The following is a 26,704-nucleotide window of genomic DNA, read 5'->3' as shown; positions in this document are numbered from 1 at the left end:
TGGCCCAGCCCTTCCATCCGCCCTTGAACCGAGACTTCCGGACGGGGGCGGGCCCTGGCACTAAGGACAGAGTTCTGCTGGAGGCATGGCGCTGCTGGGCCGTGCGCTGCTTCTTCGGGTGACCCGCCTACCCTGCTCTCCCGCTGCTCCGAGGGTAAGGCAGCGCTGGGTGGGTGAGGAGCAGGCTCGGCTCGCTCCGGCAGGGAGGCGGGACAGGGTGGAGGGGAGAGAAGAGCGGGGTTCCTTGGGGGGGAGGGTGGGGGGGTGGACGACAACATGTGAAACAACAAGGCTACTCCACGACAGGAAGTGGGAAAGTCTGGCAGGCGGAGGAAAACAGGGCTGAGGCCTTGGGGTGCAGGGAGGCAGGAGATGCCAGGTGTCCCAGGGAGCAGAATGTGCAAGGGGAGGTGCGAAGAGACAAGGGTTCTAGGACTTGGATGGATGTGAGGGGAGAGAGAGGCCTGGCTAATTTGGAGAAGCCGGAGGTCTCGGGGCTCTGGACGACTAGAAAGTGTGTGTAGGGCCAGGGGGAGGCGGGGGTCGGGGCGCGGGGAGGGGGCGGAGAGAGACATGAACCCCGCCTCTCCAACAAAGGAACTTTAATTTGTGAAACAACAGGGTAATCAAAGAATGGGACAGATGTGTAGCAGACTGGGTGAACTCTGGTCTGTCAAGCGAACAAAGAGGTTTTGTTAGGATGGGGAAATCAAAGGCTGTTTTGGAAGAAACCCATGGACCTTTTACCCACTTTTAGCAGTGCCAAGGCCTTAGTCAAAGTTAGCCAGGAGGGCGCAGTGGTCAGCTCTATGGGTAGGAAAGAGAAAGAGTAGGTTAGTAGATTGATTAGGTTTCTGAAGAAGCTTTCCCTGAGCAAATGTTACCCTTTCATCAGCACCCCCCCCACTACCTCCACCCCAGCTCCCCCTCCCCCCTCAGCGCCTTGTTTTTGTGGGACATGACAGGGCTGACTTCATTTTGTAAAATGAATTTTCATGAAAGAAATGGCGCATTAAAATGAAATAAACGAAAAGTCAAGACTTTGTGGAAGTTTGGTCTCACCTTCTACCATCTGACCCCAGGATCCAGCTCTCAGGCCTCCCTGACCCCCAAGTAAATAAGCACAGTGTAATAAATTCGAAGTATTTGGAAATAAATGTGAAATAGTTTGAAAAAGTCAAAGCCTACGATTCAACAATTGTTACCCCCCCACCCCCTTTTCGTTTGATAGACTGGCCCTGCAGTGTTCACTTGAGGAAAATGTGGGTGTGAGAGAGCAGGGTACCGGAGGGCAGCGAGGTGTGAGGCCGGGATCCTAGGGGTACAGAGAAGCACAGGAGGGAGAGCCCGCAGGAAGCAGTGTGGTAGGTCCTTCAAGTCAAGAGAGCCTACTGGGAAGTGTTCTGTCTGCTGCTGGAGTTGTGTTGAAAGACCCTTTTCCCTGTAAAGATACCGCAGCATTGTAAAGACAGACAAAAAACCCCTGTGTTCCTTTTCCGAGGACCGGACCTTTTCCAAGCCTGCAACACATGGAAAAGTGCCCTACAGATGCTGTGAGGATTGCACCGACAGAGCCCCAGCTTAGACCCCCCACCAGTCTTCTGAGACCATGGGACAGTGCATTTCGAAAAAGAAAATATAAAAAAGTTGCAACCTGACATTTTGAAATTGGCTTGCTTAAGAAAAGTGTTAGCGATCAGGTAGAGTGGCTCACACCTTTCATCCCAGCACCTGGGAGGCAGAGACAGGTGCATCTCTGGGAATTTAAAACTAACTATCCTGGTCTACACAATGAGTTTCAGGATAGCTAGGGGTTTGTAGAGAGACCCTGGTTCAAAAAAAAAAAGTTAGTTTAGAGGTGGTAGAGGTGCTTGTCTCCTTGACACATGAAGCCCCAAGTTTGAATCCTATGGGGAAAGGAACATTAGTGAATTGGGAGCTGTCGAGGAACATCATGTTTTTGAGAGCAAATACAAAACACTGTAGTTAAAACCGTGCACGTGAGAGAAATGCTTCAACTGGCATCGGCCCTCCCTGTGAATCCTAGTTTAGATTGACCCTTGACCTAGGCAGACCTCAGTTCAGTCCATTAAACATCTAAGACTCCCTCTTCTTGGCAAGTGCTGTGTCTTGGAGATTAAAAAAAAAGCGCTGGCCCTTACTTTGTGCTTCAGTCTCCTGAGGAAACATTTAATTTAATCAGTTGCTTGTCATGAAATGTAATTGTTGAGCTTTCTTTAGAGAGAGAGACCCTCCTGGCTGAAAAGGCGAGCCAGCTTTCAGTGTGGATACAGTTTCATTTATGCTTCTGGAGTGTGGTTAATAACTCATGATTGGGATTTGACATGCATTTAGTGTAACAGAAATAGGTGTAGCAAAGAATTAGACTACCAAGGCAAAGACAATGCCATTGTGTCTTGTAGTAAGGGTAAAATTCCTTAAATATGCCCTGTCTGTAGACTTGCTGCCCAGTCCTCACTGCATGACCTTTTGTTTTTTTATCTAGAGTAATCACTATATTTTTATTTTTATAAGTGATTCCTCTTCAGTGGTAATATAAACACTGTAGTTAAATAAAGTACAGAGTAACACTATTCTGTAGAAAAATAAAGTTTTCCTTTATCGTACTTAAAACTCTATTATTCCATCTGTAATTTTGTTACCTCTGGTTAGCTCACTGCTTGTTCCTAGCACAGGGCCTGGCACAGAGTCAAGGTGGAAAAAGAGTGTTATGTGAGTGACTGTACACACCATGTTGTGGAGTTGGAGAATGTACATCACTATTTCCCACACATAGAACAATGTGTGAAAAATGATAGTTTAATGAGTTAGCACCAACTCCAACAGACAGAGGACATGGTGTGCTATAATGCATAGAAGGGCAAAACTACACGCACGGAGAGGCAGAAAGACTCAGGAGCTAGAGGAGGTGGGGCCTAGCACTGATGTTTGTTTTCCAGCACTCATGTTAGGTAGTCACAAGCACCTGTAAGTACAGCTCCAGGCGCTCTGACGCCCACTTCTGTCCTTGCTGGGCGCCTGCCTTGGCTATTGTTTGATTGTGAAGAGATAGACAGCATGACCACGGCAACTCAAAGAAGGAAGCCTTTAACTGGGGGCTTGCGTCCTTGCTGGGCGCCTGCCTTGGCCATTGTTTGATTGTGATTGATTGTGAAGAGACAGACAGCATGACCAAGGCAACTCAAAGAAGGAAGCCTTTAACTGGGGGCTTGCTTACAGTTTCAGAGGTTAGGCCACTATCATTGTGGCAGGGAGCATGTGCTGGAGCTGTAGGTACCTGAGTGTTCTATATCTGAATCCAAAAGCAAAGAGAGAGAGACACACACAGAGACAGAGACAGAGACTCTGGGATTGACATAGGCTTTTTTTTTTTTTTTTGACATGGACTTTTGAAACATCAAAGCCCACTCTAGTAATACACTTGCTCCAACAAGGCCACACCTCCTAATCCTTGTAACCCTTTCAAATAGTGCCACTCCCAATGACTAAGCATTCAAATATATGAGCCTTTAGGGGCTGTTCTCATTCAAACCTCCACCGCACTTGTACACATGTGTCCTTACAAACATACACATATATTTACATATATATATATATATACATACCTACATATATAAAAAAAGTGATTTCAATTTGAATAATAACATGCATCAGCAAGTGAAAGGTCGTTGACGATTCCTAAAAGTCTGTATGATTTGATGTAGTGGAGTTTATGCCTTAGGGCGCATAAAAAAAATACACAAGATTCTTGATCTCAGTCTGAGGAGATCACTGTTTTTATTTTTATTTATTGATTTTGAAAGTATTTATTTTCATTTCATGTGCATGAATGTTTTGGCTTCATGTGTGTCTGTGCCCCAAATGCATTCCTGGTTCCTGCAGAGGCCGGAAGAGGCCATCAGTTTCCCTATATAGATGGTTTCAGTCACCATTCAGGCTCTGGAGACCGAACCCAGGTCTTCTTGAAGAGCAGGATGGTGTCTTTGTTGCTGAGCCATCTCTTTAGCCTCCATTTAAAAAAAAAAATGTTTCAGGGTCAAGCTTTTGCCTGGGGTAGCCTCAGATTCATGGTGATTTTCCTGCCTCAAACTCCAGAGTTCTGGGGTTATAGTCACATGCATCTCCTATCTGTACGTTCCTCTGTTTTTAGCTTAGGGTTTGTTCTAAGATCCAGCTGTGTCCGTCACTGGCCTTTCTGAACCGGGTATACCTACCACCTCAGAGTGGGTCCAGTGTTGCACCTAGGTCCCAAGAGGAGGTAGGTCTTGGAAATTTTTTGCCCACTGGTTATTTCTGCAGTTTACCAGACAGATGAAGCAGCTCTGCAGAAACACCATGTCGAAAAGCAGAAAGGGCTGGAGTTTCAGAGCAGCCCCTGAGCTGCCCTAAAGAAAGTGGCCTATGTTTCCATCCAGAGTCTAGGTGATTGGTGTAGCATGAAGCAGCAGGTGGTGGTAGTTAGATACTGGGCAAGGTGGGCTCCCCCAAGGGAGGACTTAGAATTTCTCCCAAAGCCAGTGGCGTGGAGGCAAATTGTCAGCCCTGGCTAACCTTCCGAGGGGAAGATGGTGTGGCTTCAGGTAATGGGTGGAGGGAATGGAGAAGCTAGGAGTGGGATGGGGTTTAGGAGGTATGCTGAGAGGCCTAGGTGAATGGTGAAGATGGGAGATGGGGGTAAGGAAGAAAAATTGGGGTGCTCTGGTGGGGTGATAACTTCCTGTGCACTCGTTTTTCCTGTAACCATATTCCACCTCCATTCTACATCACCCTGTAACATGCACCGTTCTGTAATATACTGTATATTTCACTTAATTTGTTTATCCCCTTCTCCAAAATCTAATCTCACCAAAGGTAGAATAGTGTATGGTTTTTTGTTTTGTTTTGTTTTGTTTTTCTGTCCACTGCTGTATTGTCATTCTCTAGAATAGTGCTTGGGGCATAATAGATGCTTAATTAAAATGTGCTAAAAAAAATAAGTGGATGAACTTTTATGTCTGTTTTCTGTCTAACAATTTCCCATCTAAGCAAATTACCAAAGCCAAACAATCCTTTTGTAAGAGAAGGGTTCTGATTTTTGGTTCGATGATGAAAGACAATGTTACTCTTGGCTTCAGTAATAGGGAGCCAGTAAAAGACGTCTCGAAGGCAGACAGCAGTGAAGACTCCAGTAGCATACCTTAGACTGCTTCCTAACTCGTGACCAATCTCATCCTTGTTTATTGTGCAGGATTTAAAAATATCTTGGTCCACAGACAGATAAGAACTGTAGTAACAAAGGGAAGTTACATGCGGTAGCACAGAGTAGTGACTTTTCAAGGACTTTGGTTCCTTGCTATGGGGCGTGTCATTACTTAGAAATGTAACTTTTGCCTCTCTCTTGGCAACTGCATGATTCCGCCTAGCCTTTGGAGCTTGAAGCACAGCCATGGATTTCTTTTTACATTCAGTCTAGTTGCTGTGGCAACAAGATCTGAGCTCCTCAGAAACTCTGCATTCCAGTACTCTGTACTCTGCACAGTGGTCTGTTGTATGTTGCAGAGTTAGTGGACACGCTCAGGTGGTGCACCGAGTTAGAGATGAACTTAACATTGCCTATGAAGAGGCAGGGGGTGACAGGGTTTTTGACGTTCAGGCTGCTGGTCTCTAAGAACCTTGCTTTCTACACTGGAATGTGCAGAAGAGCCGTCCCTGTTACCACGTGCCTCCTGCTATGAACCGTAGGTGCTGTGTGAAAAGGCAGTGTCTGGACACTAAAAAGAACATGTGGCTGGCACTGAAAAGTACATTTTAGCACCTGGACAAAAATTGCAAGCAGCAACAAAGGCTTATTATATGTAGGCAACACAGGGAGTGGTTTGGGAGTATAAAGATTTACGTTTTTCGAAAAATATGCTTTGAAATATACACTTGGCCAGTTTTTACCAAATTGATGTTACATGATCGTTAAAGAGTGATCTGCACAAACTCCTGCTTTTGCGTGAATCTGAATTGGAGAAAGTTTGATCTAAAACTATTCACCTGACATAAATCAAAAGACACAAGGCCCCTGCCCCTCTCCCTGAAAGAACGATGGAATGGAATTCATTGTCTGCAGTGGTACTTAGTAACGTGCTGTCCTTACGAGCTGTTTCTGTACTGCTGTTTCCATCTCAAGCCTTCCTGTATTGTGTGCTTGCACACGTGATTCAATTTGTGTTGGATATTTCAAGGGAAATATTATCTAGTGAACGTGTTGAATACTCAAGCAGTGTGCTGTGTCTATCTTGTAAGCCCTCGTCTGTCTGGTCATTCACTACAAGGACTGGTTTCCCTGGTTTGTTTGTGTTTGTGTCAGCACATATAAGAGGGCAGCCTCTTCTAAAAACATACAGGAGATTATACACACCACTTTCTTTGCATCTTTCTTGTAGCAAATGATGGTTCACATTATTGTTATTCACATCCAATGCTGAGCAATTGGAGAAACTGTGGCAATATTTACCTTCGGCATTGAGTTGTGACCTTTTAACCGGTAATAGGACCACACTTTATGAGTCGTTTTGGCTATTTCAAGCCTGTTTTGCAGTTCCATATCAATTTTAGGATAGTCTCATCAACTTTTGTAGAAAGCTTTTGATAAGGATTTTATTATTTTTATTTATTTTTGGTTTTTCGAGACAGGGTTTCTCTGTTATCTTGACTGTCCTAGACTCGTTTTGTAGACCAGGCTGGCCTCGAACTCATTGCCGTCCGCCTGCCTCTGCCTCCCGAGTGCTGGGATTAAAGGCGTGTGCCACTATGCCAGGCTGATTTAATTTATTTTTAATGCCGGCAAATTTGTGCATGCTAGGCAAATGCTCAACCACTGAGCTGACCTCTTGCCCTTTAACACATATTCTTGAACAGAATATCCCTTCTCCACCAACTCCCTAATGAGTGGATACATTTTTGAAGGTGGAGTGACTGGATCAAAGGGTGTTGTATGTAATATTTGGTCAGTGTTACGAAATTGGCCCTCAGAGAAGAAATCAGCAAATGGGAGGGGAAATGCTGACACTTTTGTCTGGTTGACCCATGATTCTGCAAAGTTGGGAAAGAGTAGTTCAGGCTATAGAGAAAAATAGAGCAAAGGTTACAAGGTGAAAGTTCCTGGCAAGCTTTAGGAATGCTGTAGCAATACCAACTGCAGAGTTTATTGTTGGAACTGGTATTGAGTAGTTTTAGAAAAGCAAGCTGTGTCACAGTAGACGGGTGGCTTTGAAGACCTGAGCACATCCCCAGAATCCATGTAAAAGTGGGTCAGGTCCGGGTGGTGGTGGCTCATGCCTTTAATCCCAGCACTCGGGAGGCTGGGCAGCCAAGGCTACACAGGGAAACCATGTCTTGAAAACTAAAACAAAACAAACAAGCAAACAAAAGTGGGTCAGGTAGTATATACTTACAACCCCAGTGCTTGGGAGGCAGAGGTTGGAGGACTTGTGGGCCATGCTAGGCAGCCAGTGTAGCCTAATCAGCAATTCCCAGGCCAATGACAGACCAAGTTCCAAAAACTACAGGGGACAATTGCTGATGAGTGATATTCGATGTTGGTCTCTGGTGCACATGTGCTTTAATCCCCTCCCTCCCTCTCCCCCCTTCTCCCTGCCTCTCAAATACATACAAACACAGAGGGAAAGAGGAAAGAAACAGACAAAGAGACAGACAGAGGCAGAGAAACAGAAACAGACAGAGACATAGAGAAAAACAGAAAGAGGGAGAGAGAGAAAATTGAAGTGTGTGGTTTTGTCTTTTTAATTCTGGATGTATCCTTGGGTTTGTTTTTTTTTTTTTTTTTGGTTTGTTTGTTTGTTTTTTTGTTTTTTTGTATCCTTGTTTTTGAGGTATGTACTTTGATTGTGGAGGCCTGATCGATAGTGATAATGTTGCTGTTGAAATAGCTGAGCCAATAGTTATTAAATATTGATCCCTGTGAAAATCTATTGCTCAATGAATTTTACAGATTTGAAACTTAGTTTTCAAAAAAACAAAATCTAGCATGTTTAAATACTATTTTAAAAGATACTTATTTCATGTGGCGCGTGAGAAGCTTATTTGTGGTGCAGAAGAAGCAAAACAGCACAAACAGCGTCCTCTACAAAAATCCCAAACTTGTCCCACCTCTTTTTGTCCTGATGCTTTGGTTTTGCTTAGACACAGGTCTCAAATGCCCCAGGTCCCTGAAGGCCCTGCAAATGAAAGAAGCCATTCAGTGGAAGGGACACATTTAACCTCTGTGGTGGAGGCTGAGCAGGCAGCAGAACTTACCTCAGGTGGGCGTGGTTCAGGATTGTTCTTATGTGGCCTTATGAATTCCGAGTTCTCTGTGAGTTGTCCCAACATCTTAATGTTGAGTCAAAGTTTCAAGAATTTGCTCGCTTCATAATGCGCATGTGGCCTAAGATTACCAATGTGTATGTGTATTTTTAGTTACTCTACTTATTTTAGGCTAGCAAAAGCCCTTAAATCATTCAGGTATGAATCTCATCTATGGTTTTTACTCCCTTAGAGAAAGGACAAAGAGAATACTTTTTCAGCGTTGCCATTTTGAGGATAAAAGTGTGATCACCCTGGTGTACATGCAGGATGTGCTGAAGGAGGCTGACAAGTATGGGGGCAGAAGGGGGTGGGGGGAGAGCCAACCTTCCTAAGGCACGTTTAGAGCTCACCACGTAATAAGTTGGCATTTCCAAAATCAGAAGGTTTTAGAAACTTTGTAAAAGTTCGGGACACCAAAGTTCTACCAGGAATTCGATGCTGGTAAGAAAGGTATTATTTCTAATTAAACAGACAAACCCAACTCACGCCTACAAAAGCCATGTGTAGAAAGCCACAGTGCAAGATTTGAAGGTCACTCAAGGTCCGTTTATGTTGCATCGGCTTCTCCTAATTCAGAAGGAAGTGGCCAGATGCAGTTTTGGGTTATTCAGGATATTGCCTTGTAAAAAGAGGCACAATCACAACCCAATCTTGTGAGATCTAGTCGTTTTTGTGAGTCTTAACAGACAGCTTGGGATTAGGCAAAGAGATGGCTGAGTACATGCTCACACGTCTGCTGTTAATCGTCAGAGAATGACGCCAATTAAAATAGCAAGTCAGTGTTTTCCCTTTTAGTGGCAGGGAAGGAATTCATGAGATTATTATTGGGTTATGTGAACTTACTAAGACAAGTAATGATGCTTCATTTATACAGTAGGGATGTCTATTATCAAATATAATATTGTTACCCTTGTTTTTCCTCTGCCAATTAGAAGGCTGGTAAAATGCTTTTAAATATATTTGAAATGTTCTTATTTAAATAACCAATTATTCTCTACAAAGCTTCAAATTTCCTACACAAATTAACCCCAAATAAATACAAATTCACGGCAGAGGCTTTTGAACATGAAGAACATTTTTACATTATTCCCAGATAGTGACAAATTTACCAGCCCACTTGCACACATTTCCTGATTCATCATCTTAGTGGAGTCGGTGTGGAGGTGGGTGAAAGTCTTAAGCAAATCTGCCATTTATGAAGAAGAAGATGCTTGTAGGATGCTTGGATTATTGTTTTATGGCAAAAGGGTATAGAGGAAAGAAAAAAGAAAGCACCGTCAACATGATGATGGAATTATGATGAAGATGAGACATAACCAGATTTGCAAAACCTGACCTTTGGTGATGATTTTTCCTGATTAGGAGATAAGATCATACTCTCTCAGTAGATTTTAAAAACACTTAAAACTGATGGAAAAGAAAAAAAGAATACCCATAACCTGTCACTTAGAGATAGTAACCAAGTATAGGAGACACTATGGAGCCAGACACATCTTGGAGTGGAGTCAATTCCTCACTTCTTACCGTTATTTATTATAGACATACTACTTTTAACATTTTTATTTATGCATCTGTGTGAGTGTATACCATATGGTTGGGATGCTCAGGGTGCCAGAGGAAGGTGCCAGACTGCCCAGAGCTGGAGTTACAGGCGGTTATGAGCCCAGTGGTGGGTGCTGGGAGATGAACTCAGATCTCTGGGCATCTCTCCAGCTCCCTTAACTATTCCCTTTAAAAGTAGATTATTTGGCTTTTTAGAATTTCAGTTTCCTAATCTGCAAAATGAGCGTGACAACAGAATTTACACTATAGCTGCTGGTTACATGGTCAGGTAGCACATAGTTCACTACTTAGTGTTATTTTCTTCCTGTCTTTGTGGAGACCTGGCAGCCTTAGACTTGCTATGTATTTGAAGAAGACCCTGAACTTTTCACCCCCTACACCTATGTGGTGTAGTGATTACAAGTGTGCACTACTAAGCCTCCTTTTCTGTACAGTGCTGCCATTGAATCCAGGCCTTGATTGTCTTGAATGCATGCTAGCATTACTCTGCCAACTGAGCTAATCCTCACCATGAAACACTGTTTTTTGAAAATTTGTAATTAAGAACCTGTTATATATATTGACATCACATCATAACGGCTGTCCAGTTGGATAGACATTTTTTTTTTTAAGTCTTTACTCACAATTCTAATGATTTCTTTGGGGGTAAATTTGTAGATACCATGGATCAACTGATGATGGCTATGTAGCATACAGAAAAACTCTAGAGGGCAAAGAAAGGTCTGTAACTTTGATCTTGCAACCATGGCCTACCTTTGGGGGGTAATGTCACATCACTCTCTGGTGTATTAATGAGGCTTAAGAGAAATTTAAGAGGAAGGCCAGCTGCAGTGTGCCAAGGTGTGATAAGAGCAGGCTCCAGAGTTTGACAGCCTAAGTTTGAATTTGGTCCTGCAACTTTGTCCTTGTTCAGAACTCCTCTGAGCCTCTGCTAGGCAATGAGGTCAAAGTAGTACCTATTTCACGTGGCTGTGGTGAACACATGGTTTGTTATCTAATCCTAGCCCATAAGAAACACTAAACAAATGTTAGTTTTTACTGTGGGTTTTGTTCCACACTTAGAATTAGCTTTTATAATTAAAATGTTTGAGAACAGCAGGACATTTCAAAAGTAGCTGATTTTTAAACTGATATATAATGCCAAGCAAAGGAAATATGTTTAAGTTAATTTGAATTATTTACCCTTCATTTTAAATATAGCAGGAATATTTTGCCTGCTCTAAATTTTTTTTTTTTTTTTTTGGCCAGAAGAAAGCATAAGAAAAGGCAATTGGTAAACTTTATAAAGAATTTAAAAATAATTGTCTTAGTCAGAGTTTCTAGTGTTGTGAAGAGACACCATGACGACAGTACCTCTTATGAGGAAAAACATTTAATTGAGATTGGCTTAATAAGCTTAATGGTTTAGTCCATCAAAGGTTTAATCATGGTGGAAATCATGGCAGTATGTAGGTAGATATGTGGTGTTGGAGAGGTAGCTGAGAGGCTACATTTGGTTCTACAGGCAGCAGGAAGAGACAATGAGACACTGGGCCTGGCTTGAGTATCTGAGACCTCAAAGCCCACCCCCTGTGACACAGTTTATTCAACAAGGCCACACCTACTCCAACAAGACTACACCTCCTAGTAGTGCCACTCCCTATGAGCCGAGGTGGTGGGTTTCACTCACACCACCACAATTAGCTTCAGTAATTCAAAGACAGAATGTGGTTTTCATCTGAATTATTCTTTTTCTTTTGCTAATGGTTGTGTTAGGCCAAATTGGCCTCTGTTGTAGTACAAGAGTTGTAACACAAACCACTTGAAGACCAATCTCAGTGAAGGAACACCCCAAGACAAGGCTAGTTGCAATGGGCCACAGAAAGGACTCGGGAGACTAACTGTGACACCTACCTGTTTCTAAGGCAGGCCTTTTATAAGAAGAACCATGCCGGGTGTGGTGATACAGGCCTTTAATCCCAGCACTCGGGAGGCAGAGGCAGGCGGATCTCTGTGAGTTCGAGGCCAGCTTGGTCTACAAAGCGAGTCCAGGACAACCAAGGCTACGCAGAGAAACCCTGTCTTGAAAAACCAAAAAAACAAAACAAAACAAAAAAAGGACCAGGTAACAGCCAGGTAGCCAGGTAGCAAGGAAGGGAAGGGCAGCATTACATCATTTTGATTAGCTAAACACAAGAAGAATTGATTTTGTTCCAACTACATTGTAACCAGGTGGCTAGACAAAGCATTTTAAGCTGATTGGCTAGGATATAGGCTAGGGGCCTTTCTAGTTCCCCACGTTCCGGGAGAAGGGAACATATTGTGGTTTTGTTTGAGTAGAACTTAAATCATTAATTCAAGCAGAACATTCAACAAGTATTGAATTGTAAGTAAAAGGCTATTCAAGGTCCCAGGCAGGCAGAGCTGAGAACGGGAACTTAGTTTCACCTTATGATCAGAGTGGAAACTTAAAAACAAAATGGTTCCTCTTACCGTGAGGAGCTACAGTTACGCTAAGAGCTAAAGCAGGTCTCAGTGGAGGGGCCACAGAGTTTAAGCAGGTCACAACACCTCAAACTCTCAGATATCTGCCTCTCTGCTTCCTGAGTGCATGCTGGGACGAAAGGCAGGTGCCATTACTGCACAATTCAAATATTCTTTTAAAAGGCAGAAAACAAAAGAGCTTTATGTTTTTTTGTGAGTTGAGGGTTGAGAAAGAGTCTCATATGGCCTTTGTGGCTCAAGCTTGCTCCGACCTTGTGTTCCTCATCCTTCTGCCCTCCCCTCCCCAGCTGTACTACTTTTGTTTGGGTTTTTGTTTTCTTTTTGTTTGTTTGTTTGAGACAGGGTTTCTCTGTACCCCTGGTTGTGCTGGAACTTGCTCTGTAGACCAGGCTGGCCTCGAACTCTGAGATCCGCCTCTCTCTGCCTCTGAAGTGCTGAGCTTAAAGGCGTGCACCAGCGCCGCCCAGCAAGCTGTATAACTTTTAAAACTTGAACATAAACGTAACACCTGGAAATGGTAAGTGCCACCATTTACACCATAGTACCATGTGCTGTGTGCTGTTTCCTTGTGCTAAGTATTCCTGTAGTTATTTTACTTACACCTCGTGAAATCCCTATGTGTCCCATGAAGATGCTTTTGCTGATCTCATTTTATGGATGAGGAAACTGAGGCCCAAAGAAATTGAAGGACTTGTTTATGCTTACCAGACTGTTGAGGAATTTCTTATGTTTTCTAAGCCCTGGAGCCCGTGCTTTTTAAACCACCTCATTATAGTACTTATTCGCTTCATATATTTAATCATTCAGAAAAATTTGCTTAAATGCAATGATGGTGAGTAGTTAGAAGATTTCATTTCTTTTGTTAATACGCAGGTGTGCAAGTCTCAATTCATTTTTTTTCTTTTAGTTTTTCAGTAATGGAACAAAAACACTGTATCAAAGCATCGATGCTCCACAGTCCAAATTCTTCCCGCCCCTTTTAAAGCCTATGCTGCCAGCTAACACTTTCCAAGGAAAGGTGGCTTTCATTACTGGAGGAGGTACTGGCCTTGGCAAGGCAATGACAACTTTCCTGTCCAGCCTGGGTGCCCAGTGTGTGATAGCCAGCAGGTACGTGTTGCTTGGGAGTCTGAAGGAACTAGCTGTGTCACAGTATTAAAAACAGTTTATCAGGGCTATTTGATTGCATCTTATATAAAACATAAATCTCCTTGGAAAAATTTAGTTGCAGTTTAAGATGTAAACATAGTAATATTACAAAACTGTTGGTGTTTGCAGCAGGGTTTGAAGATAAAGGTAGATTTTAAAAGAACTACATTGAGGTGGTTTTGACTTTTGTTGGAGCCCTTATGCTTTTTCCTAATTCAATTGGTAGTTAACCTCATACCACTGTAATGGATGCAAACCTTATGGTTGCTTTAAGGTGGACAAGAATTTCACAATACATACTGTGGTGGATCTAAAGCGCCAGAGGCAGAAGTTCTTATGGAGGTCCCATCTAACTGTGAAATCTGGATCTTTAGATTCTTGGTAAAAATTTCACCCAGGTAGTCACCTCAGTGACAGTTACTATGACATTTATAAATGCAAATTGGCCAGAACATTTATTTTATTTTGTTCTTAATGCTGCAGCATTTTTAAGAATTTAAAAATATTATTTTCACTTTAGTGTTGTACAGTTGACATTCATGGTTTGTGATTTGATTTCTTAGGATGTAAGACTGCACACATAGGGTTATCCAAATTCATAAATTTAATCTGAAACCCATGTGTATTATAGTGGGAATATATTTCTTTGGTTGAAGAATGAACAGAATGATTCTAAGCAAGGAAATAACTTAAGTTAATAAGTAAGTCTGTAACCCTAGCACGTGGGAGGTAGCAGCAGGAGGATGAATTCGAGGTCACTGTCTAAAATATAATAGAGAGTTGGAGACCAACATTGACTACATGAGTTCCTGTTTCCAAAACAAAACCCCCTTAAATAATGTGGTATGTAGGTAATGCTATAGCTACTCATAAAAGTGACTAATTCTGTGAATTAGTTTCAGATATATAAACATTATTTCAATTTAATTTTTAAACAATTGAAATCAATCAACTTGATGTTGATGTAAGTATAAATTTCATACTTTCACAGAAATGCTTTTCTTTAAACTGTCTTTGTTCTTTGGCTTAGGGAGTTAAAAAGAAAAGTGTAACACAAGAGCATTTTAGGGCTCATGTGAAGTTCCCTGTGTTCATTTCTAGAAATCTTGATGTTTTGAAAGCTACTGCAGAAGAGATTTCTTCTAAAACTGGAAACAAGGTATATTGAGCAGCAGCCCTTAAAGGCTGATATGAGGATTATCATACATTTATATAGTGTGTTTGTGGTCTTGGCTTAGGAAGCCTGGAAATGCTGAGTTCTTTGTTCTTTTTCTTTTTGCAGGTTCATGCAATTCGGTGTGATGTGCGGGATCCCGATATGGTCCATAACACGGTGCTGGAGCTGATCAAAGTTGCGGGGCACCCTGATGTAAGAGTCATGGGGCTGAAGCCTTTCAAAGCACAAGGCTTTCATTCTAAGACTGCCACCAGGACACAGAGGGAGTGAGCTCTTGGCGTGAGCAAGAGCCAGGGTTGGGAAATGCCAGCTCTGCTTAAAGCAGAGAGAAGATTAGGTGAACTGCTATGCCATTTCCCTACAGGGACATCATGAGATTATACAATAGCGAGAGCAGTTACCCAAGAGCACCGTAGCTTGTTTAGGTGATTGCTCGGGTTACCTTTTCCTGGCAACTGTCAGTGTCTCTGAGTGGAGGGGAATGGCACAAACCAGGAAAACTATCAGAAATGCCACATTTCTGCTGCCTAGACCTGAGAGGTAGTGAGGACTTCAGTGTTCGGTGGCTCATTTATTAGAGAAAAGCGTTTCTTCCAATAGACTCAGAGAGAACACTTTTTTTCTGTTAGAAGTTATTTCAGACAGACCTTACTGCTTAAGCTAAGGAAAACCTAACAGATCCTTTACTGGAAGTGAGGAGATGGCCACCAGTGAGTTCATTACTTAAAATTAAAGGACAGCACAATTTAAAAGGCATTTTTTTCCCTTGGTGATTTGTGCCTTTGGGTGGAGGGTGAGACAAGGATTCCCTGTCCACGTAGCACAAGCTGGCCTGAACTCCTTAGGTACCCCAGGCTAGCTTTCAATTCTCAGTTCTCTTGCCTCTGCTTTTGTGCCAGCACTACCACAGCTGGTCCAAAGGCATTTTAGGATTATTCAGAGTAAAGCGCAGTTACATGGGACATTAGCTTACCTACATTTGTTGTCTCTATAGTCTACACTCATTTACAGACAGGCCTGGGAATTCTGACTGTTGGAAATAACACACACAGGAGGATTTTCCAGACTTCAGAAACGTAAAAGTCAAGCGAGTGCCGCAGCATTGCTTTGTAGCTAGGTGTGCTTTTGGGATGCACTTCCTGACACCTCGCCATATTAATTCCAGGTGGTGATAAACAACGCAGCAGGGAACTTCATTTCTCCCAGTGAAAGACTGTCTCCCAATGCTTGGAAGACCATAACGGACATAGTCCTCAATGGCACAGCCTATGTGACTCTAGAAATCGGGAAGCAGCTAATCAAAGCACAGAAAGGTATGTCCGTTCATTCCTCCTATGTTTGCTGGGCGCTTTCTTAGCTGAGTCTGTGCTAAGTCCAGGCATACTTCAATGGAAATGAGACAGTCTGCACTTGCACATCTCACATCTTCCCGGAGGCTATGGTCACCCTCTTAGTAAACACATCTTCAAGGACATTTGGAAGCCCAGAGCCGGGAATGACACCTCTTCCCGTGGCTGACTCACTCCTCATGATTGCCTTTCATTTTAACACAGACTTCAGTCTATTTTTACCTGGATAGAGGCCTGGTGGAGGGGAAGGGCAGATGTGTTAAGAGAGCAGTAAAGAACTCTGTGTGGGTAGGGAAGGGGAGAGAGGAAGCAGGAAACAGCTGTAGGGAGGTGGCTTAATGTGTAGCTGGGAAAGTGCCAGTTGTCGTGTGAAGAGCAGTGGTTTGGTGTAAGACATCACTGATGACAGTGCGATGCTGGGAGCTGTGGTGGTTTTCTTTTCGGCGTTTGGAGGGGATGACATGGGTGGTTAGGTGGGAGAAGTTTCAAAGCTGACAGCAGCAGAACTTACTGGAGGACTGTGTTTTAGCTGGGGGAATAGTAAGTTTGAAAGTGACGTCTTTGGGACTGCAAACACTGGAGAGAATGAAAACACCACGAAGAGACCAGATTTAAGTGGATGCTACTAGAACATTTATACTCAAACACACATACACATACAGGGGGGTGTGGAGGGAGGGAGGGAGGGGACACAGAGAGACAGATGGGGAGGTAGGGGTAGGGGGTGGGACAGAGAGACAGGCATGGGCGGGGGGGGGGGGGTAAGGAAGAAGGGAGGGATGAACAAAGAAAGAGGTAAGAGAGACCAGACTGAGAGAAGGAGGCAGGAGGGGGGTGGGCGTGGTCAGGGAGAGGGATGCTACAGCTAGAGTGCTCTGTTTACTAGACTCTAACTACTGACATTATGTGATAGACCTTGTGCTGTGTGTCTTCTGGAGCAGAAAGGACAAGTTTGTGCCACTCAACAATTTGAGGTCAGGACTTGAACCTTAGGGCGTTTTCTCAGAGTAGAGAGAGAATTACCAAACAAGGCCAAGGACTCTCAGGGCCGGGGTGAGGGATGGAGGATGCACATCTGACCTTAGTCTCCTCTCCCCAATGTGGATAATTCACAAACTGACTTGAGAAGGGAAAATTAAAAAAAAAAAATGGAATGGTGAAAAGCATTATTGAAGAATACAGCTTTGTAAAAGATGCTAATATTTTCCCTCCTTTCCCCAGCACTCAGCATAATCCTCATTACCCATTTTCACTAAGCAAGGAGGATGCGATTTGGATGAGGACTTTGTGCTACTATTATTTTGCTCACTGGCTTAATTTTTCCTGATAGATGATGCTCTGGTGAAGGAAGATGGCATGGTGGGCTGACTCTGCTTGCTTGTGGTTACTTCATGTCTTTCTTCTTCTTCTTCTTCTTCTTCTTCTTCTTCTTCTTCTTCTTCTTCTTCTTCTTCTTCTTCTTCTTCTTCTTCTTCTTCTTCTTCTTCTTCTTTCTTCTCCTTCTGATCCTGTCTCTATTTCTTTCTCACTCTCTGCTTCCTTTGTAGGCTCTTCATTTTTGGTTCTCTGTTTCATCCTGTCTCCTCCTTGTTTCATTATCTCTTATTTCTTCCTTTGCTCATCCTTGGGATCCTTAGTTTTCTGACTGACTCACTTCTCATTATTGTCTTTCATTTTAACACAGACTTTGATCTATTTTTGCTCATCACACTGGATTAAAATTCTATGGGCTTCATTATAAATGAATCAGGCAAGACTCTTTAAAAGATGGAAGCCCATTTCTATTCTTCCACGTTTCCTGTCTGTTGAGGCTGTCACCTGACACTCTGTGTCCTGGGCTGCAGACTGTGTCTAACTAAGCTGGTACCGCATGAGCATGCATGCCAGTGTGGGTAAGCCTGGATGCTGGTTCAGGGACAGCAATGCCTGCAATCCTTCACCAAAAATTTGTAGGCATCCAATACTAAGGAGGTCAGTCTCAAAATGCCATGGGGTAGATGTCTAGTGAAGATAAGGGTATCAACTTCAAGGGCACTGCTGCTTCTTAGGGGGCAGAGGATGACACAGCAGGGGGTTGTGGGTCAAGGGCAGAGTAGCTTTATAGTTAGAGGCACAGCTGGCCATGATGCAAAGTTAACAGCTATGAAGAAGTCAAAAAGAAGTGAGCCTGGCATCACTTGTCTCTGCATTGTACTGGAGCCACTAAATTGCCACATCCCTTGTCCTTCACCCAAGGGGATTTTTCAGGCAAACCTGTTTTCCGAGATCTGAAAGGCTGTGTCTGGCATGGAGGAGTTGTGAGAATGGCTAACATAGCCATGCTTATCCGCATATCCTTAAAGAGCACTCCAGAGCCCTCCTCAACCCCACACTCTTGGACTGAGCTTGTTTCTGTTCCGAAATATGATCCGTAGAAAGAGACTTAAGTGTGTGGAGGGCACAAAAAACTTGCAGAAGTGTGCTTCAGGATGCTTTTCTTTGTGGCCCTTAAACTTTAAACCACTTCCTCCCATTTTCCTCCCATTATTTTGAGGCAAGGTCTCATTATGTAGTCCAGGCTGTCCTTCAACCCAGGCCTCAGCCTTGAACGTGTGGGGATTACAGGTGTGTGCCACCATACCCCACTTTCAAATATAGAGTAATAAATGTATGCTTTGTAAAACTTTTGAGTATATTTTATTATGCTTTTACAATATCACAGTTTTTTATATCTAGTGTTATATCTGAGAAGTAGAAAAATCTATATTCTCATAACCTAGAGTTTTCTTCCAACTTCTGATTCATTCAGTTTACTAAGACACTGTTATGTACTAGGCTCATGTGTATAGTGTCATAACTTTATATAGTCAATTTAAGGCGTTAAAAAAATAGAAGACAGGCTCTCTATTTACCTACATACTTACCATTTGTGATACGGTCCATCTGAATCTCTGTTTAATACTGATTTTGTTTAGCCTCAAGGCTATCTTTAATTTAAATTCCTTCTGATGAGGCTAGGGTCTGTCAACTCTCTGCCTTGATGTATCAAGATAACACACCTTCAGTTCAAGGACTTTTTTGTTATTGTTTGTTATGGAATGCGAAGTTGACAAGATTTTTGTTTCAGACTCTTCAAGGTGTCACTGTCTTCCATGTGGCCCCTGACGGGGTTTGGGGGAGGCTAGTTACCTGTGATCCCTCATCCTGCCTCTCCTAGTGCCTTGTTGTCTTCTTTCTGTTTCTGCCTTCTGTTCATCTCTCTTGACATTTATTTGCCTCCTAGCAAATGTAATGTATAGTTCTTACCAAATTTGATTTTTTTCAGTCTGTATCTCTCCCTTCCAGATCTCCAGTTACACATATATTCTGTTAGACTATTCCACAGGCACTTGATGTTCTGGTTTTTTGTTTGTAACTGTCTCTCCTATGACCTTTGTGTTAGACAGTTTTTTTTTTAATTTTTTAAATTTAAATTTTATTTATTTTATTTTTTATTTTATTATTATTATTTTTTATTAATTTATTCTTGTTACATCTCAATGGTTATCCCATCCCTTGTATCCTCCCATTCTTCTCTCCCTCCTATTTTCCCCTTATTCCCCTGGTCAGAACATTCTCCACAGTTGAGTGGAGAGTGGGATATTACTTTCTCATGTACTCTGGTGCCTCACATTTGACCATGTCCCCTGGAGGGGGAGACCTGGTGGCACTCAGAGGAAGAACAGCAGGTTACCGAGAAGAGACTTGATACCCTATGAGCATATACAGGGGGAGGAAATCCCCCTCAGGAACAGTATTAGACAGTTTTTACTATGTCCTCACTGAAGATCGTCTACAGCTAAGCTCGTTCATTTAATATTAGATTTTCAGATATTACATTTTCTGCCATAGATGCTCTTTGATTCTGTTTATAAATTTTTGTTTCATTTATTTATTTGTTTTTGGGTATGCACATGTGTGCACGTATGTGTAGACATATTCTGCTGTGAACACATGGGGTCAACGGACAACTTTCTCTCTTTCCACTGTGTGGGTCCTGGAGGCTGAACTCAGGTTATCAAGTTGGCAACAGGCTCCTTTACCCAGAGTCACATATTTAGCCTTCTGTGAACCCTTTTAACATGTTTTCGGTGAAATCCTTTATCAAGTTAATAATACTATTATAAAGGTTGTTGCATACTAACTATATCTTCTGGTCAGTTTTAGACTCTTTCTATAAATTGCTTTTCCTCACGTTTCTAACTCAGTGTGAATACAAAACCTGTGTTTTGAGTTTTTCTTTGAAGTGTCTTGAATCTTCCTTTAGGAAGCAGTTTTCTCTGGGTCCATGGTCATTTTACAGCTCATTTTTAAAGTTTGCTTAGGTGGGTAGAGTAGCTTTCCCTCTGGGGCTAATTTAGCCCTTAAGGACGATTCTTGTGAGCTGGCTACAGAGTTTTTGATGTTCATTAGGTTGCTATCACCCCATGTCTCCCAGCCTTTTGTGAGAGGTCTACAGACACCCTGGAGCTCAAAGCTACAACAGACAATTGCTCTTTGCTAGAATTCATGGACGCTTACCCTCAGGTACAGACTCAGGGAGCTGCTATGAAAAGTAGCTGAGTCCTGTGCACATTCCTTCTCAGAGTTTCTTCTCCCTGAGATTCTAAGAAGATGCTAGGCTTATCATATTGGGATGACAGTCCTCCACCTGCTGTAATCTGTCTGCCAATGACAGTATTGGTATCAGGTCTCATGTACATTTTTAAATGATGTTTATGAATTCTTTATGGCTAGTAATTAGAAGTCCTTGATAATTTAATTCTGGTTTCTTTCTTTCTTCTTTTTTGTTTCATTTTGCTTTTTGAGACAGGGTTTCTCTATGTAACCTTGGCTGTCCTGAACTTGCTTTTTGTAGACCTGGCTGGCCTCGAACTCACAGACTACCTTTGCCTCCCTGAGTGCTGGGATGAAAGGTATGCACTACCACACCTGGCAAATCCTAATTTCGTTGTATTGAAGTAGTGCTTGGCTACAGGATGCGGTCTCTTAGATTTGGGTCTTTGTATTGACACACCAGGCACAGAACTGCAGACACTGCAGACTGACAGGATGTCACACCTTTCTCACATTACTCTTTCAGTGATGAAGGCTACTAAACTTAAAAACCAGAATAAGCCTTCTAGACTTGTGATTCCTTTTTGTCCCGGACCTCATTCTTGTCGGTCCTGTTTCTCTGATGTGAGCTGATGGAGCTGCCTTGCTGATATCCACATCCTTTCACTTTGCAGGAGCCGCATTTCTTGCTATCACCACTGTCTACGCTGAGACTGGATCAGGCTTTGTCATGCCAAGTTCCTCAGCCAAATCAGGCGTGGAAGCCATGAATAAGTGAGCACTACAAATTTAATTATGTTGCTGAAAATAGGTAAAGTTCTCTGGTCTCCATCCAGAGAAAGATTTAAAAAAAAAAAAAAAAAAAAGAGACGGATGTGGAACAGGGCTGTGTTTGATCACATGTTCCCTCCTAAGCCGTAGGACTGGCTTTGATCGACACTCTCAGGTTTCTTCATAGGAACCATGCAGTTTTATGGACTTTACTGAATTTTATCTGTTGCAAAGTTACAGCATCTTAAGGTCATCATTATGTTAAAACCTTTTCCTTTTCCTTTTATAAACTTCCCAGGAGGGAATGTTTTCCTGAGCAAATTGCTGAGAAAGTGCTGTTTCTCACAGGTACTGCAAACTCCATGACTGCCTAGGCTTAGCATATTCACTGAGTCATAGTAAGTGGATGCACATTTGACATTACATGAAATACTTCTTTTGGGGGGAGCGGGTATTGAAACTGGAATTCTTTACATAGCCCTTGGCTGTTCTGGAACTCACTGTGTAGACCAGGCTGGCCCCAAACTCACAAAGATCCACTTGCCTCTGCCTTCTGAGTGCAGGGTGTAAAGCCGTTTGTCACCATTCCCTGCTACATAAAACTTAAAAAAAAAAAAAGATTTATTTATGTATTTGTGTACTTTGTCTGCATATACATCTGCATACCAGAAGACAGCATCAGACAGTTGTGAGCTGCCATGTGGGTGCTGGGAATTGAACTCAGCACCTTCAGAAGAGTGGCAAGTGCTCTTAGCCACTGAACCATCTCTCCAGGCCTCATACCCAAAACATCTCAATGCATTGCCTTTGTCTCCGTTGTGTTTCCCTGTCTGCCTTGGCCCTTCCCTGCTTCTTTCTTCCCTGTCTTATGTTCCTTACTTGCATCTTTTAAGGTAATTTAACTTCTTTTGCAACTATATTAAGTACACACACACACACACACACAAGAAACATGCGGGTACAATCTGTAAAATGTGAGCCTGATGAAAAGTAGACCATCAAGTGTGTCTCTAAACAGGCTACTACACGGTTTCCTGTTCACTCTCAGGAGTGTACTTTAGTTTAGGACGTTCAAGACTTTTAGTCTTGTTTCCTTTGAAACTCAGTTCAACAGTTATGTTAAATCCTAGTTAAACAAGTCTATGCTACTATTTTAATTAACTGTGTAATCCATCTCTGGTTCAGTTGATATACTTGTGATGTTATCTACAGACATTGTGATCAGAGTATAGGCTAGAAGGAAAAGTATTGACCTTTGTTAATGTAGTCTTGAGCTACAGAGGGCAGTGGGGATGAGCCCAAAGCTCTCATGTAAAGCTGGCTGGCTTTAAACTCGTAGAAATCCATCTACCTGTGTCTCCTAAGTGCTGGGAGTAAAGGTATGTGTCACTATGCCTGGTGTATTAGCTTTCTTGTTGTCAAATGTAGGTACCACTAAGGACACTAAAACATGAATGTTAAGTTTTGTAGTAGAGGAAGTAACCATGCCTAGGCTCCCAGGGGTTGGCAGATTAGCAACAGGAACTTAAGAAAATGTTTTAATCTTCTGTGCCTCCGTTATCTGCTGATTTGTAACACAGAGAGTAATAATAGCACTTACCTGTTGTCGGTGATTCCTGGCAAGCCACAGATGTGCACTGAGGCCTGCTTCTTCATGCTTGAACATACAGTACAGTCTTTTAGAATGCACTTTGTGTACTTTAATTTTCTATTTTTGTCTCCTTTAATGCTTAGGTCTCTTGCGGCTGAATGGGGTAGATATGGAATGCGTTTCAACATAATTCAGCCAGGGCCTATTAAAACCAAGGCAAGTTTTATTTGACATACTATAACACTGTGAGTGATTAAAGAATGAAACGGTGATGGATAAATTCTGATTGCTGGGTGGGACTTTCCAGGGAATTCTGGATCTGAAACCCTTGTTGTAGGCAGAGAGCATTGGTTCCAGTATAAATAATGGGAATGCGGCTAGGGCCAGTGCCAGGACTTCAAACTCCAGGATAGTTATGCCAGCAAATTTTTCCACTTTGATTATTAGTTTCTGTCACCATAAGTATGGTATTTGCCTGCGTTTCTTAATTTATTGCCTATTTTAAAAATGTATATTTTATGTGTATAGGTGTATTGCCTGCATATTTGGCTGTGTACCACTTGTATGCAGTGGAGCGGAGGCCAGAAGAGGGCTGAATCCCCGGGCACTGGAGTTACAGGTGGCTGTGAGCTGCCACGTGGGTGCTGGGAGGAGCAGCCGCCAGTGCTCCTAACCACTGAGCTACCTTTCCAGCCCAATATTTGCTCATTTCTAACGTTCCATTGCTTCCATAGTCTTTTATTTTTATGTTGTGAAAAACGTCAGTGTGTCTGTAGCTTATAAGCACGTCTAGAAATCTGGGAGGAAGGCTTTTGGGAGCCTTTTCTTTGGCTCATTCCTATGCCTTTTCACTGCCATGCTTGCCGCTGACTTTCCGCCCGAGTGGAAGTCCCTCGGCGGGAGTGCATCTCACCATTCCTACTAACGCTCCAGACGGTCATTACAGCCCCGGTCTCACTCTCAGGGACAGGGTTTAGAATGTGCACACGTTTCTGCTCTCAACACTATCTCCTGATGACTTCACTCTTAAATATCTTTTATTTGCACGGGAAGCCAGAATGTATGATTCTGGAAATACAACTTTGGAAACCCAGCAAATTACATAAAAGCTGTACTAAGGTATATTCATTGAGTAGTAGGTAGTGTTAAATTTTACCGTGGAAATTGCACCATTAGTTTATTAATCTAATAGAAAATGCAAAGACAAGGTGCCAGAGTGAATGAAAATTGAATGAAGACACACACACACACACACACACACACACACACACACACACTTAGTAATCAAAGTCTAATAAAACTAATGGCAAAATAACTGAAAGCCAAAGCACATAAATTGAGTTTCCTCTGCTGGACTCTGTCCCAGAAGAAGAAGAATTGCAGAAACTTCTTTCCTGGACTCTGGTGACTAGAAGAGATCATCCTCTTTATGAATTTATTTGGCTTGTGTTTCTTTACCTTTTAAAACATTTTTTACTTTATGTGCATTGGTTGGAGTGAGGGTATCAGATCCCTTGGAACTGGAGTTACAGAGAGTTGTGAGCTGCCATGTGGGTGCTGGGAATCGAACCCTGGTCCTTTGGAGGAGCAGACAGTGCACTTAACCACTGAGCCATCTCTCCAGCCCCTCTTTACCTTTTTAAAAATTCTTTCTTATTTTATGTCTGTTTTGTCTTCATGCATATCTGTGTACCATGTGAATGCTTGGCACCACAGAAGTTAGAAGAGTGCAGTGAATCCCCTGGAGCCAGAGTTAGGGATGGCTGTAAATCACCATGCTGGGAATTGAACTGGGTCTTCTGCAAGAGCATCAAGTGCGCGTAACTGCTGCGCCATCTCTTCAGCCCCTACATTGAATTTTTTGAGTGCCCACTGTATACAAACATATTCGGAAAGACATAAGAGCATTTGTGTCAGAGAGCCTCCTAAGAAGGTGCTTGTAGTGGAGAAGTGCAGACAGGGGTTGTTTCCACGTAGTAGATATTTCATTTTAAAAAGAGAAACGAAGCAGAAGCCCAGAATATTCCTGGCAGGATGAAGGTTGCCCTAGCTGGTGCTATGAATCTCTGCTGCCTTGTACCTGCCTTGGGTGAACTGCAGGCTCACCTGGCACCTCCAGGGTGAGCCTCACACCTCTTAGGAGAAAATCCACCCCCTGGACTCAGAGGTCTACAAGAGGAGGGACGATCATTTTTGTGAGTCTGTAAGCATTGACCACACCTTCCTGTGTCTGCACATCACAGACACAAGCAGAGACCCATCATGGTCATCATTGGTCCCTCCTTCTCATGTGGACTTGGACTTAATAACTTCTGCTTTATCTTTTCTTTTTTACTTTTGAAGAAAATAACTTGTCCTAAACATCTCATGTTTGTGTCACTTTTCTGTGTTTACTGTATGAAATAACAATCCCGTTGTGTCATTGATACAGTGTAATCTCAGAGCTCTTTTGGGTGTATTGTTTATTTGTTGATTTTTGTAATGACTTGCTGGTGTAGGAGAAATTTAAAACTAAGGTAACAGTTTACATTGTTGATAGATTTTTTTTTCCTTTTAAAGGGTAGATTGAGGTAAAATGACTTGTTTTGCCTGACAATGAATGTGAAAAAAACTGTAGTGACATTCTTTTTACAAGGTCTATTGTGTGAACAGCATGCTATAGTACAAGTTGTATTTTATGTAAAATTGAGAAATAAAACACATTTCCCCACGCATGATTACACACCCGTAGTTACACACTAACTTAACGTTTCTTTTTTCATTGGTAAGGGCGCCTTTAGCCGTTTGGATCCAACTGGAAGATTTGAGAAAGAAATGATTCAGAGAATTCCCTGTGGCCGGCTGGGGACTGTGGAGGAAATTGCAAATCTAGCCACTTTCCTTTGCAGTGATTATGCCTCTTGGATTAATGGGGCGGTAAGCATTGCTGTGTGTCTTCACTTTTGAGGGGTGGAGCGAGCTCTATTTTGGAATCAGTCCTAATAATGCTGACCATAAATATGATTTAAAAATAGTTAGCTAGCTATATGCAATACAAAGTATTTACACATTATTCATCCTAAACATTTATTCCTTGATAACTTCGTTCTAAGTTTAGGTTGCCTTGGTAGACATTGTTTAAAGATGATCTTTAAATTGAGTAGAATTTTGTCTGAAAGAGCTAGAACAAGTAAATTTAGATTATGTCTCAGTTTTATCTTTTGGAATTTGAGCTTGATTGAAACCATCAAGGAGATTACATTCAGTTAGGCTCTGAAGATGGATAATGGTTAAAAGACCTCTCAGAAGAAGTGAAAGGGTTTGTGGTATCTTTTTCAGGTCATTAGATTTGACGGTGGAGAGGAAGTATTTTTGTCAGGTGAATTCAACTCTCTACAGAAGGTAATGCCATTTGGTTCATGTACTATTACAGGGTAGGGGAGTGGGCTTATTTAAACCAAGTGCAGACCCAATTAAATTGACATCATTTCCTTCTGTCAGATCACCAAGGAGGAGTGGGACATAATGGAAGGACTTATCAGGAAGACAAAAGGCTCCTGAGATGGTTGCATCTTCATCTGGGACAAACTAAACTTCGAGGCTAGAGACAATACAGATGGACTGTGGTCTTCTGCTTGTTTGCAGGGTTAATAAATTGCTTTGCTTTGATGATTTCTGTAGTTCCAGGGATCAAACCTGGGGTGCCTGGTG

At 42.4% G+C, this 26,704-nt stretch overlaps 1 protein-coding gene across 1 annotated transcript; it reads left to right on the top strand.

Moving 5' to 3' along the window:
* Window positions 1–26,662, top strand: DECR1 (2,4-dienoyl-CoA reductase 1). The gene is made up of 10 exons (XM_084775417.1): window positions 1–154; window positions 13,310–13,512; window positions 14,653–14,710; window positions 14,834–14,920; window positions 15,894–16,041; window positions 21,327–21,426; window positions 23,158–23,230; window positions 25,784–25,930; window positions 26,333–26,395; window positions 26,495–26,662. The coding sequence occupies exons 1-10, from the start codon at window positions 86–88 to the stop codon at window positions 26,552–26,554; spliced, it is 1,008 nt and encodes a 335-aa protein (XP_084631543.1). The 5' UTR covers window positions 1–85; the 3' UTR covers window positions 26,555–26,662.
* The last annotated feature ends 42 nt before the right edge of the window (window positions 26,663–26,704 follow it).

The sequence above is a fragment of the Acomys minous genome, assembly GCF_964271855.1.
Source record: "Acomys minous genome assembly, chromosome: 1".
In the NCBI taxonomy this organism is placed as follows: Eukaryota; Metazoa; Chordata; class Mammalia; order Rodentia; family Muridae; genus Acomys; species Acomys minous.
The sequence above is the reverse complement of the archived record's forward strand: the minus strand, read 5'-3'. Positions and strand labels throughout refer to the sequence as shown.

Coding starts and splice junctions, on each gene's coding strand:
- DECR1 (XM_084775417.1), top strand. CDS start 86: ATGGCGCTGCTGGGCCGTGCGCTGCTTCTTCGGGTGACCCGCCTACCC. Junction 14,711..14,833: donor CTTCTAAAACTGGAAACAAG/GTATATTGAGCA, acceptor TTCTTTTTGCAG/GTTCATGCAATTCGGTGTGA. Junction 21,427..23,157: donor GGCGTGGAAGCCATGAATAA/GTGAGCACTACA, acceptor TTTAATGCTTAG/GTCTCTTGCGGCTGAATGGG.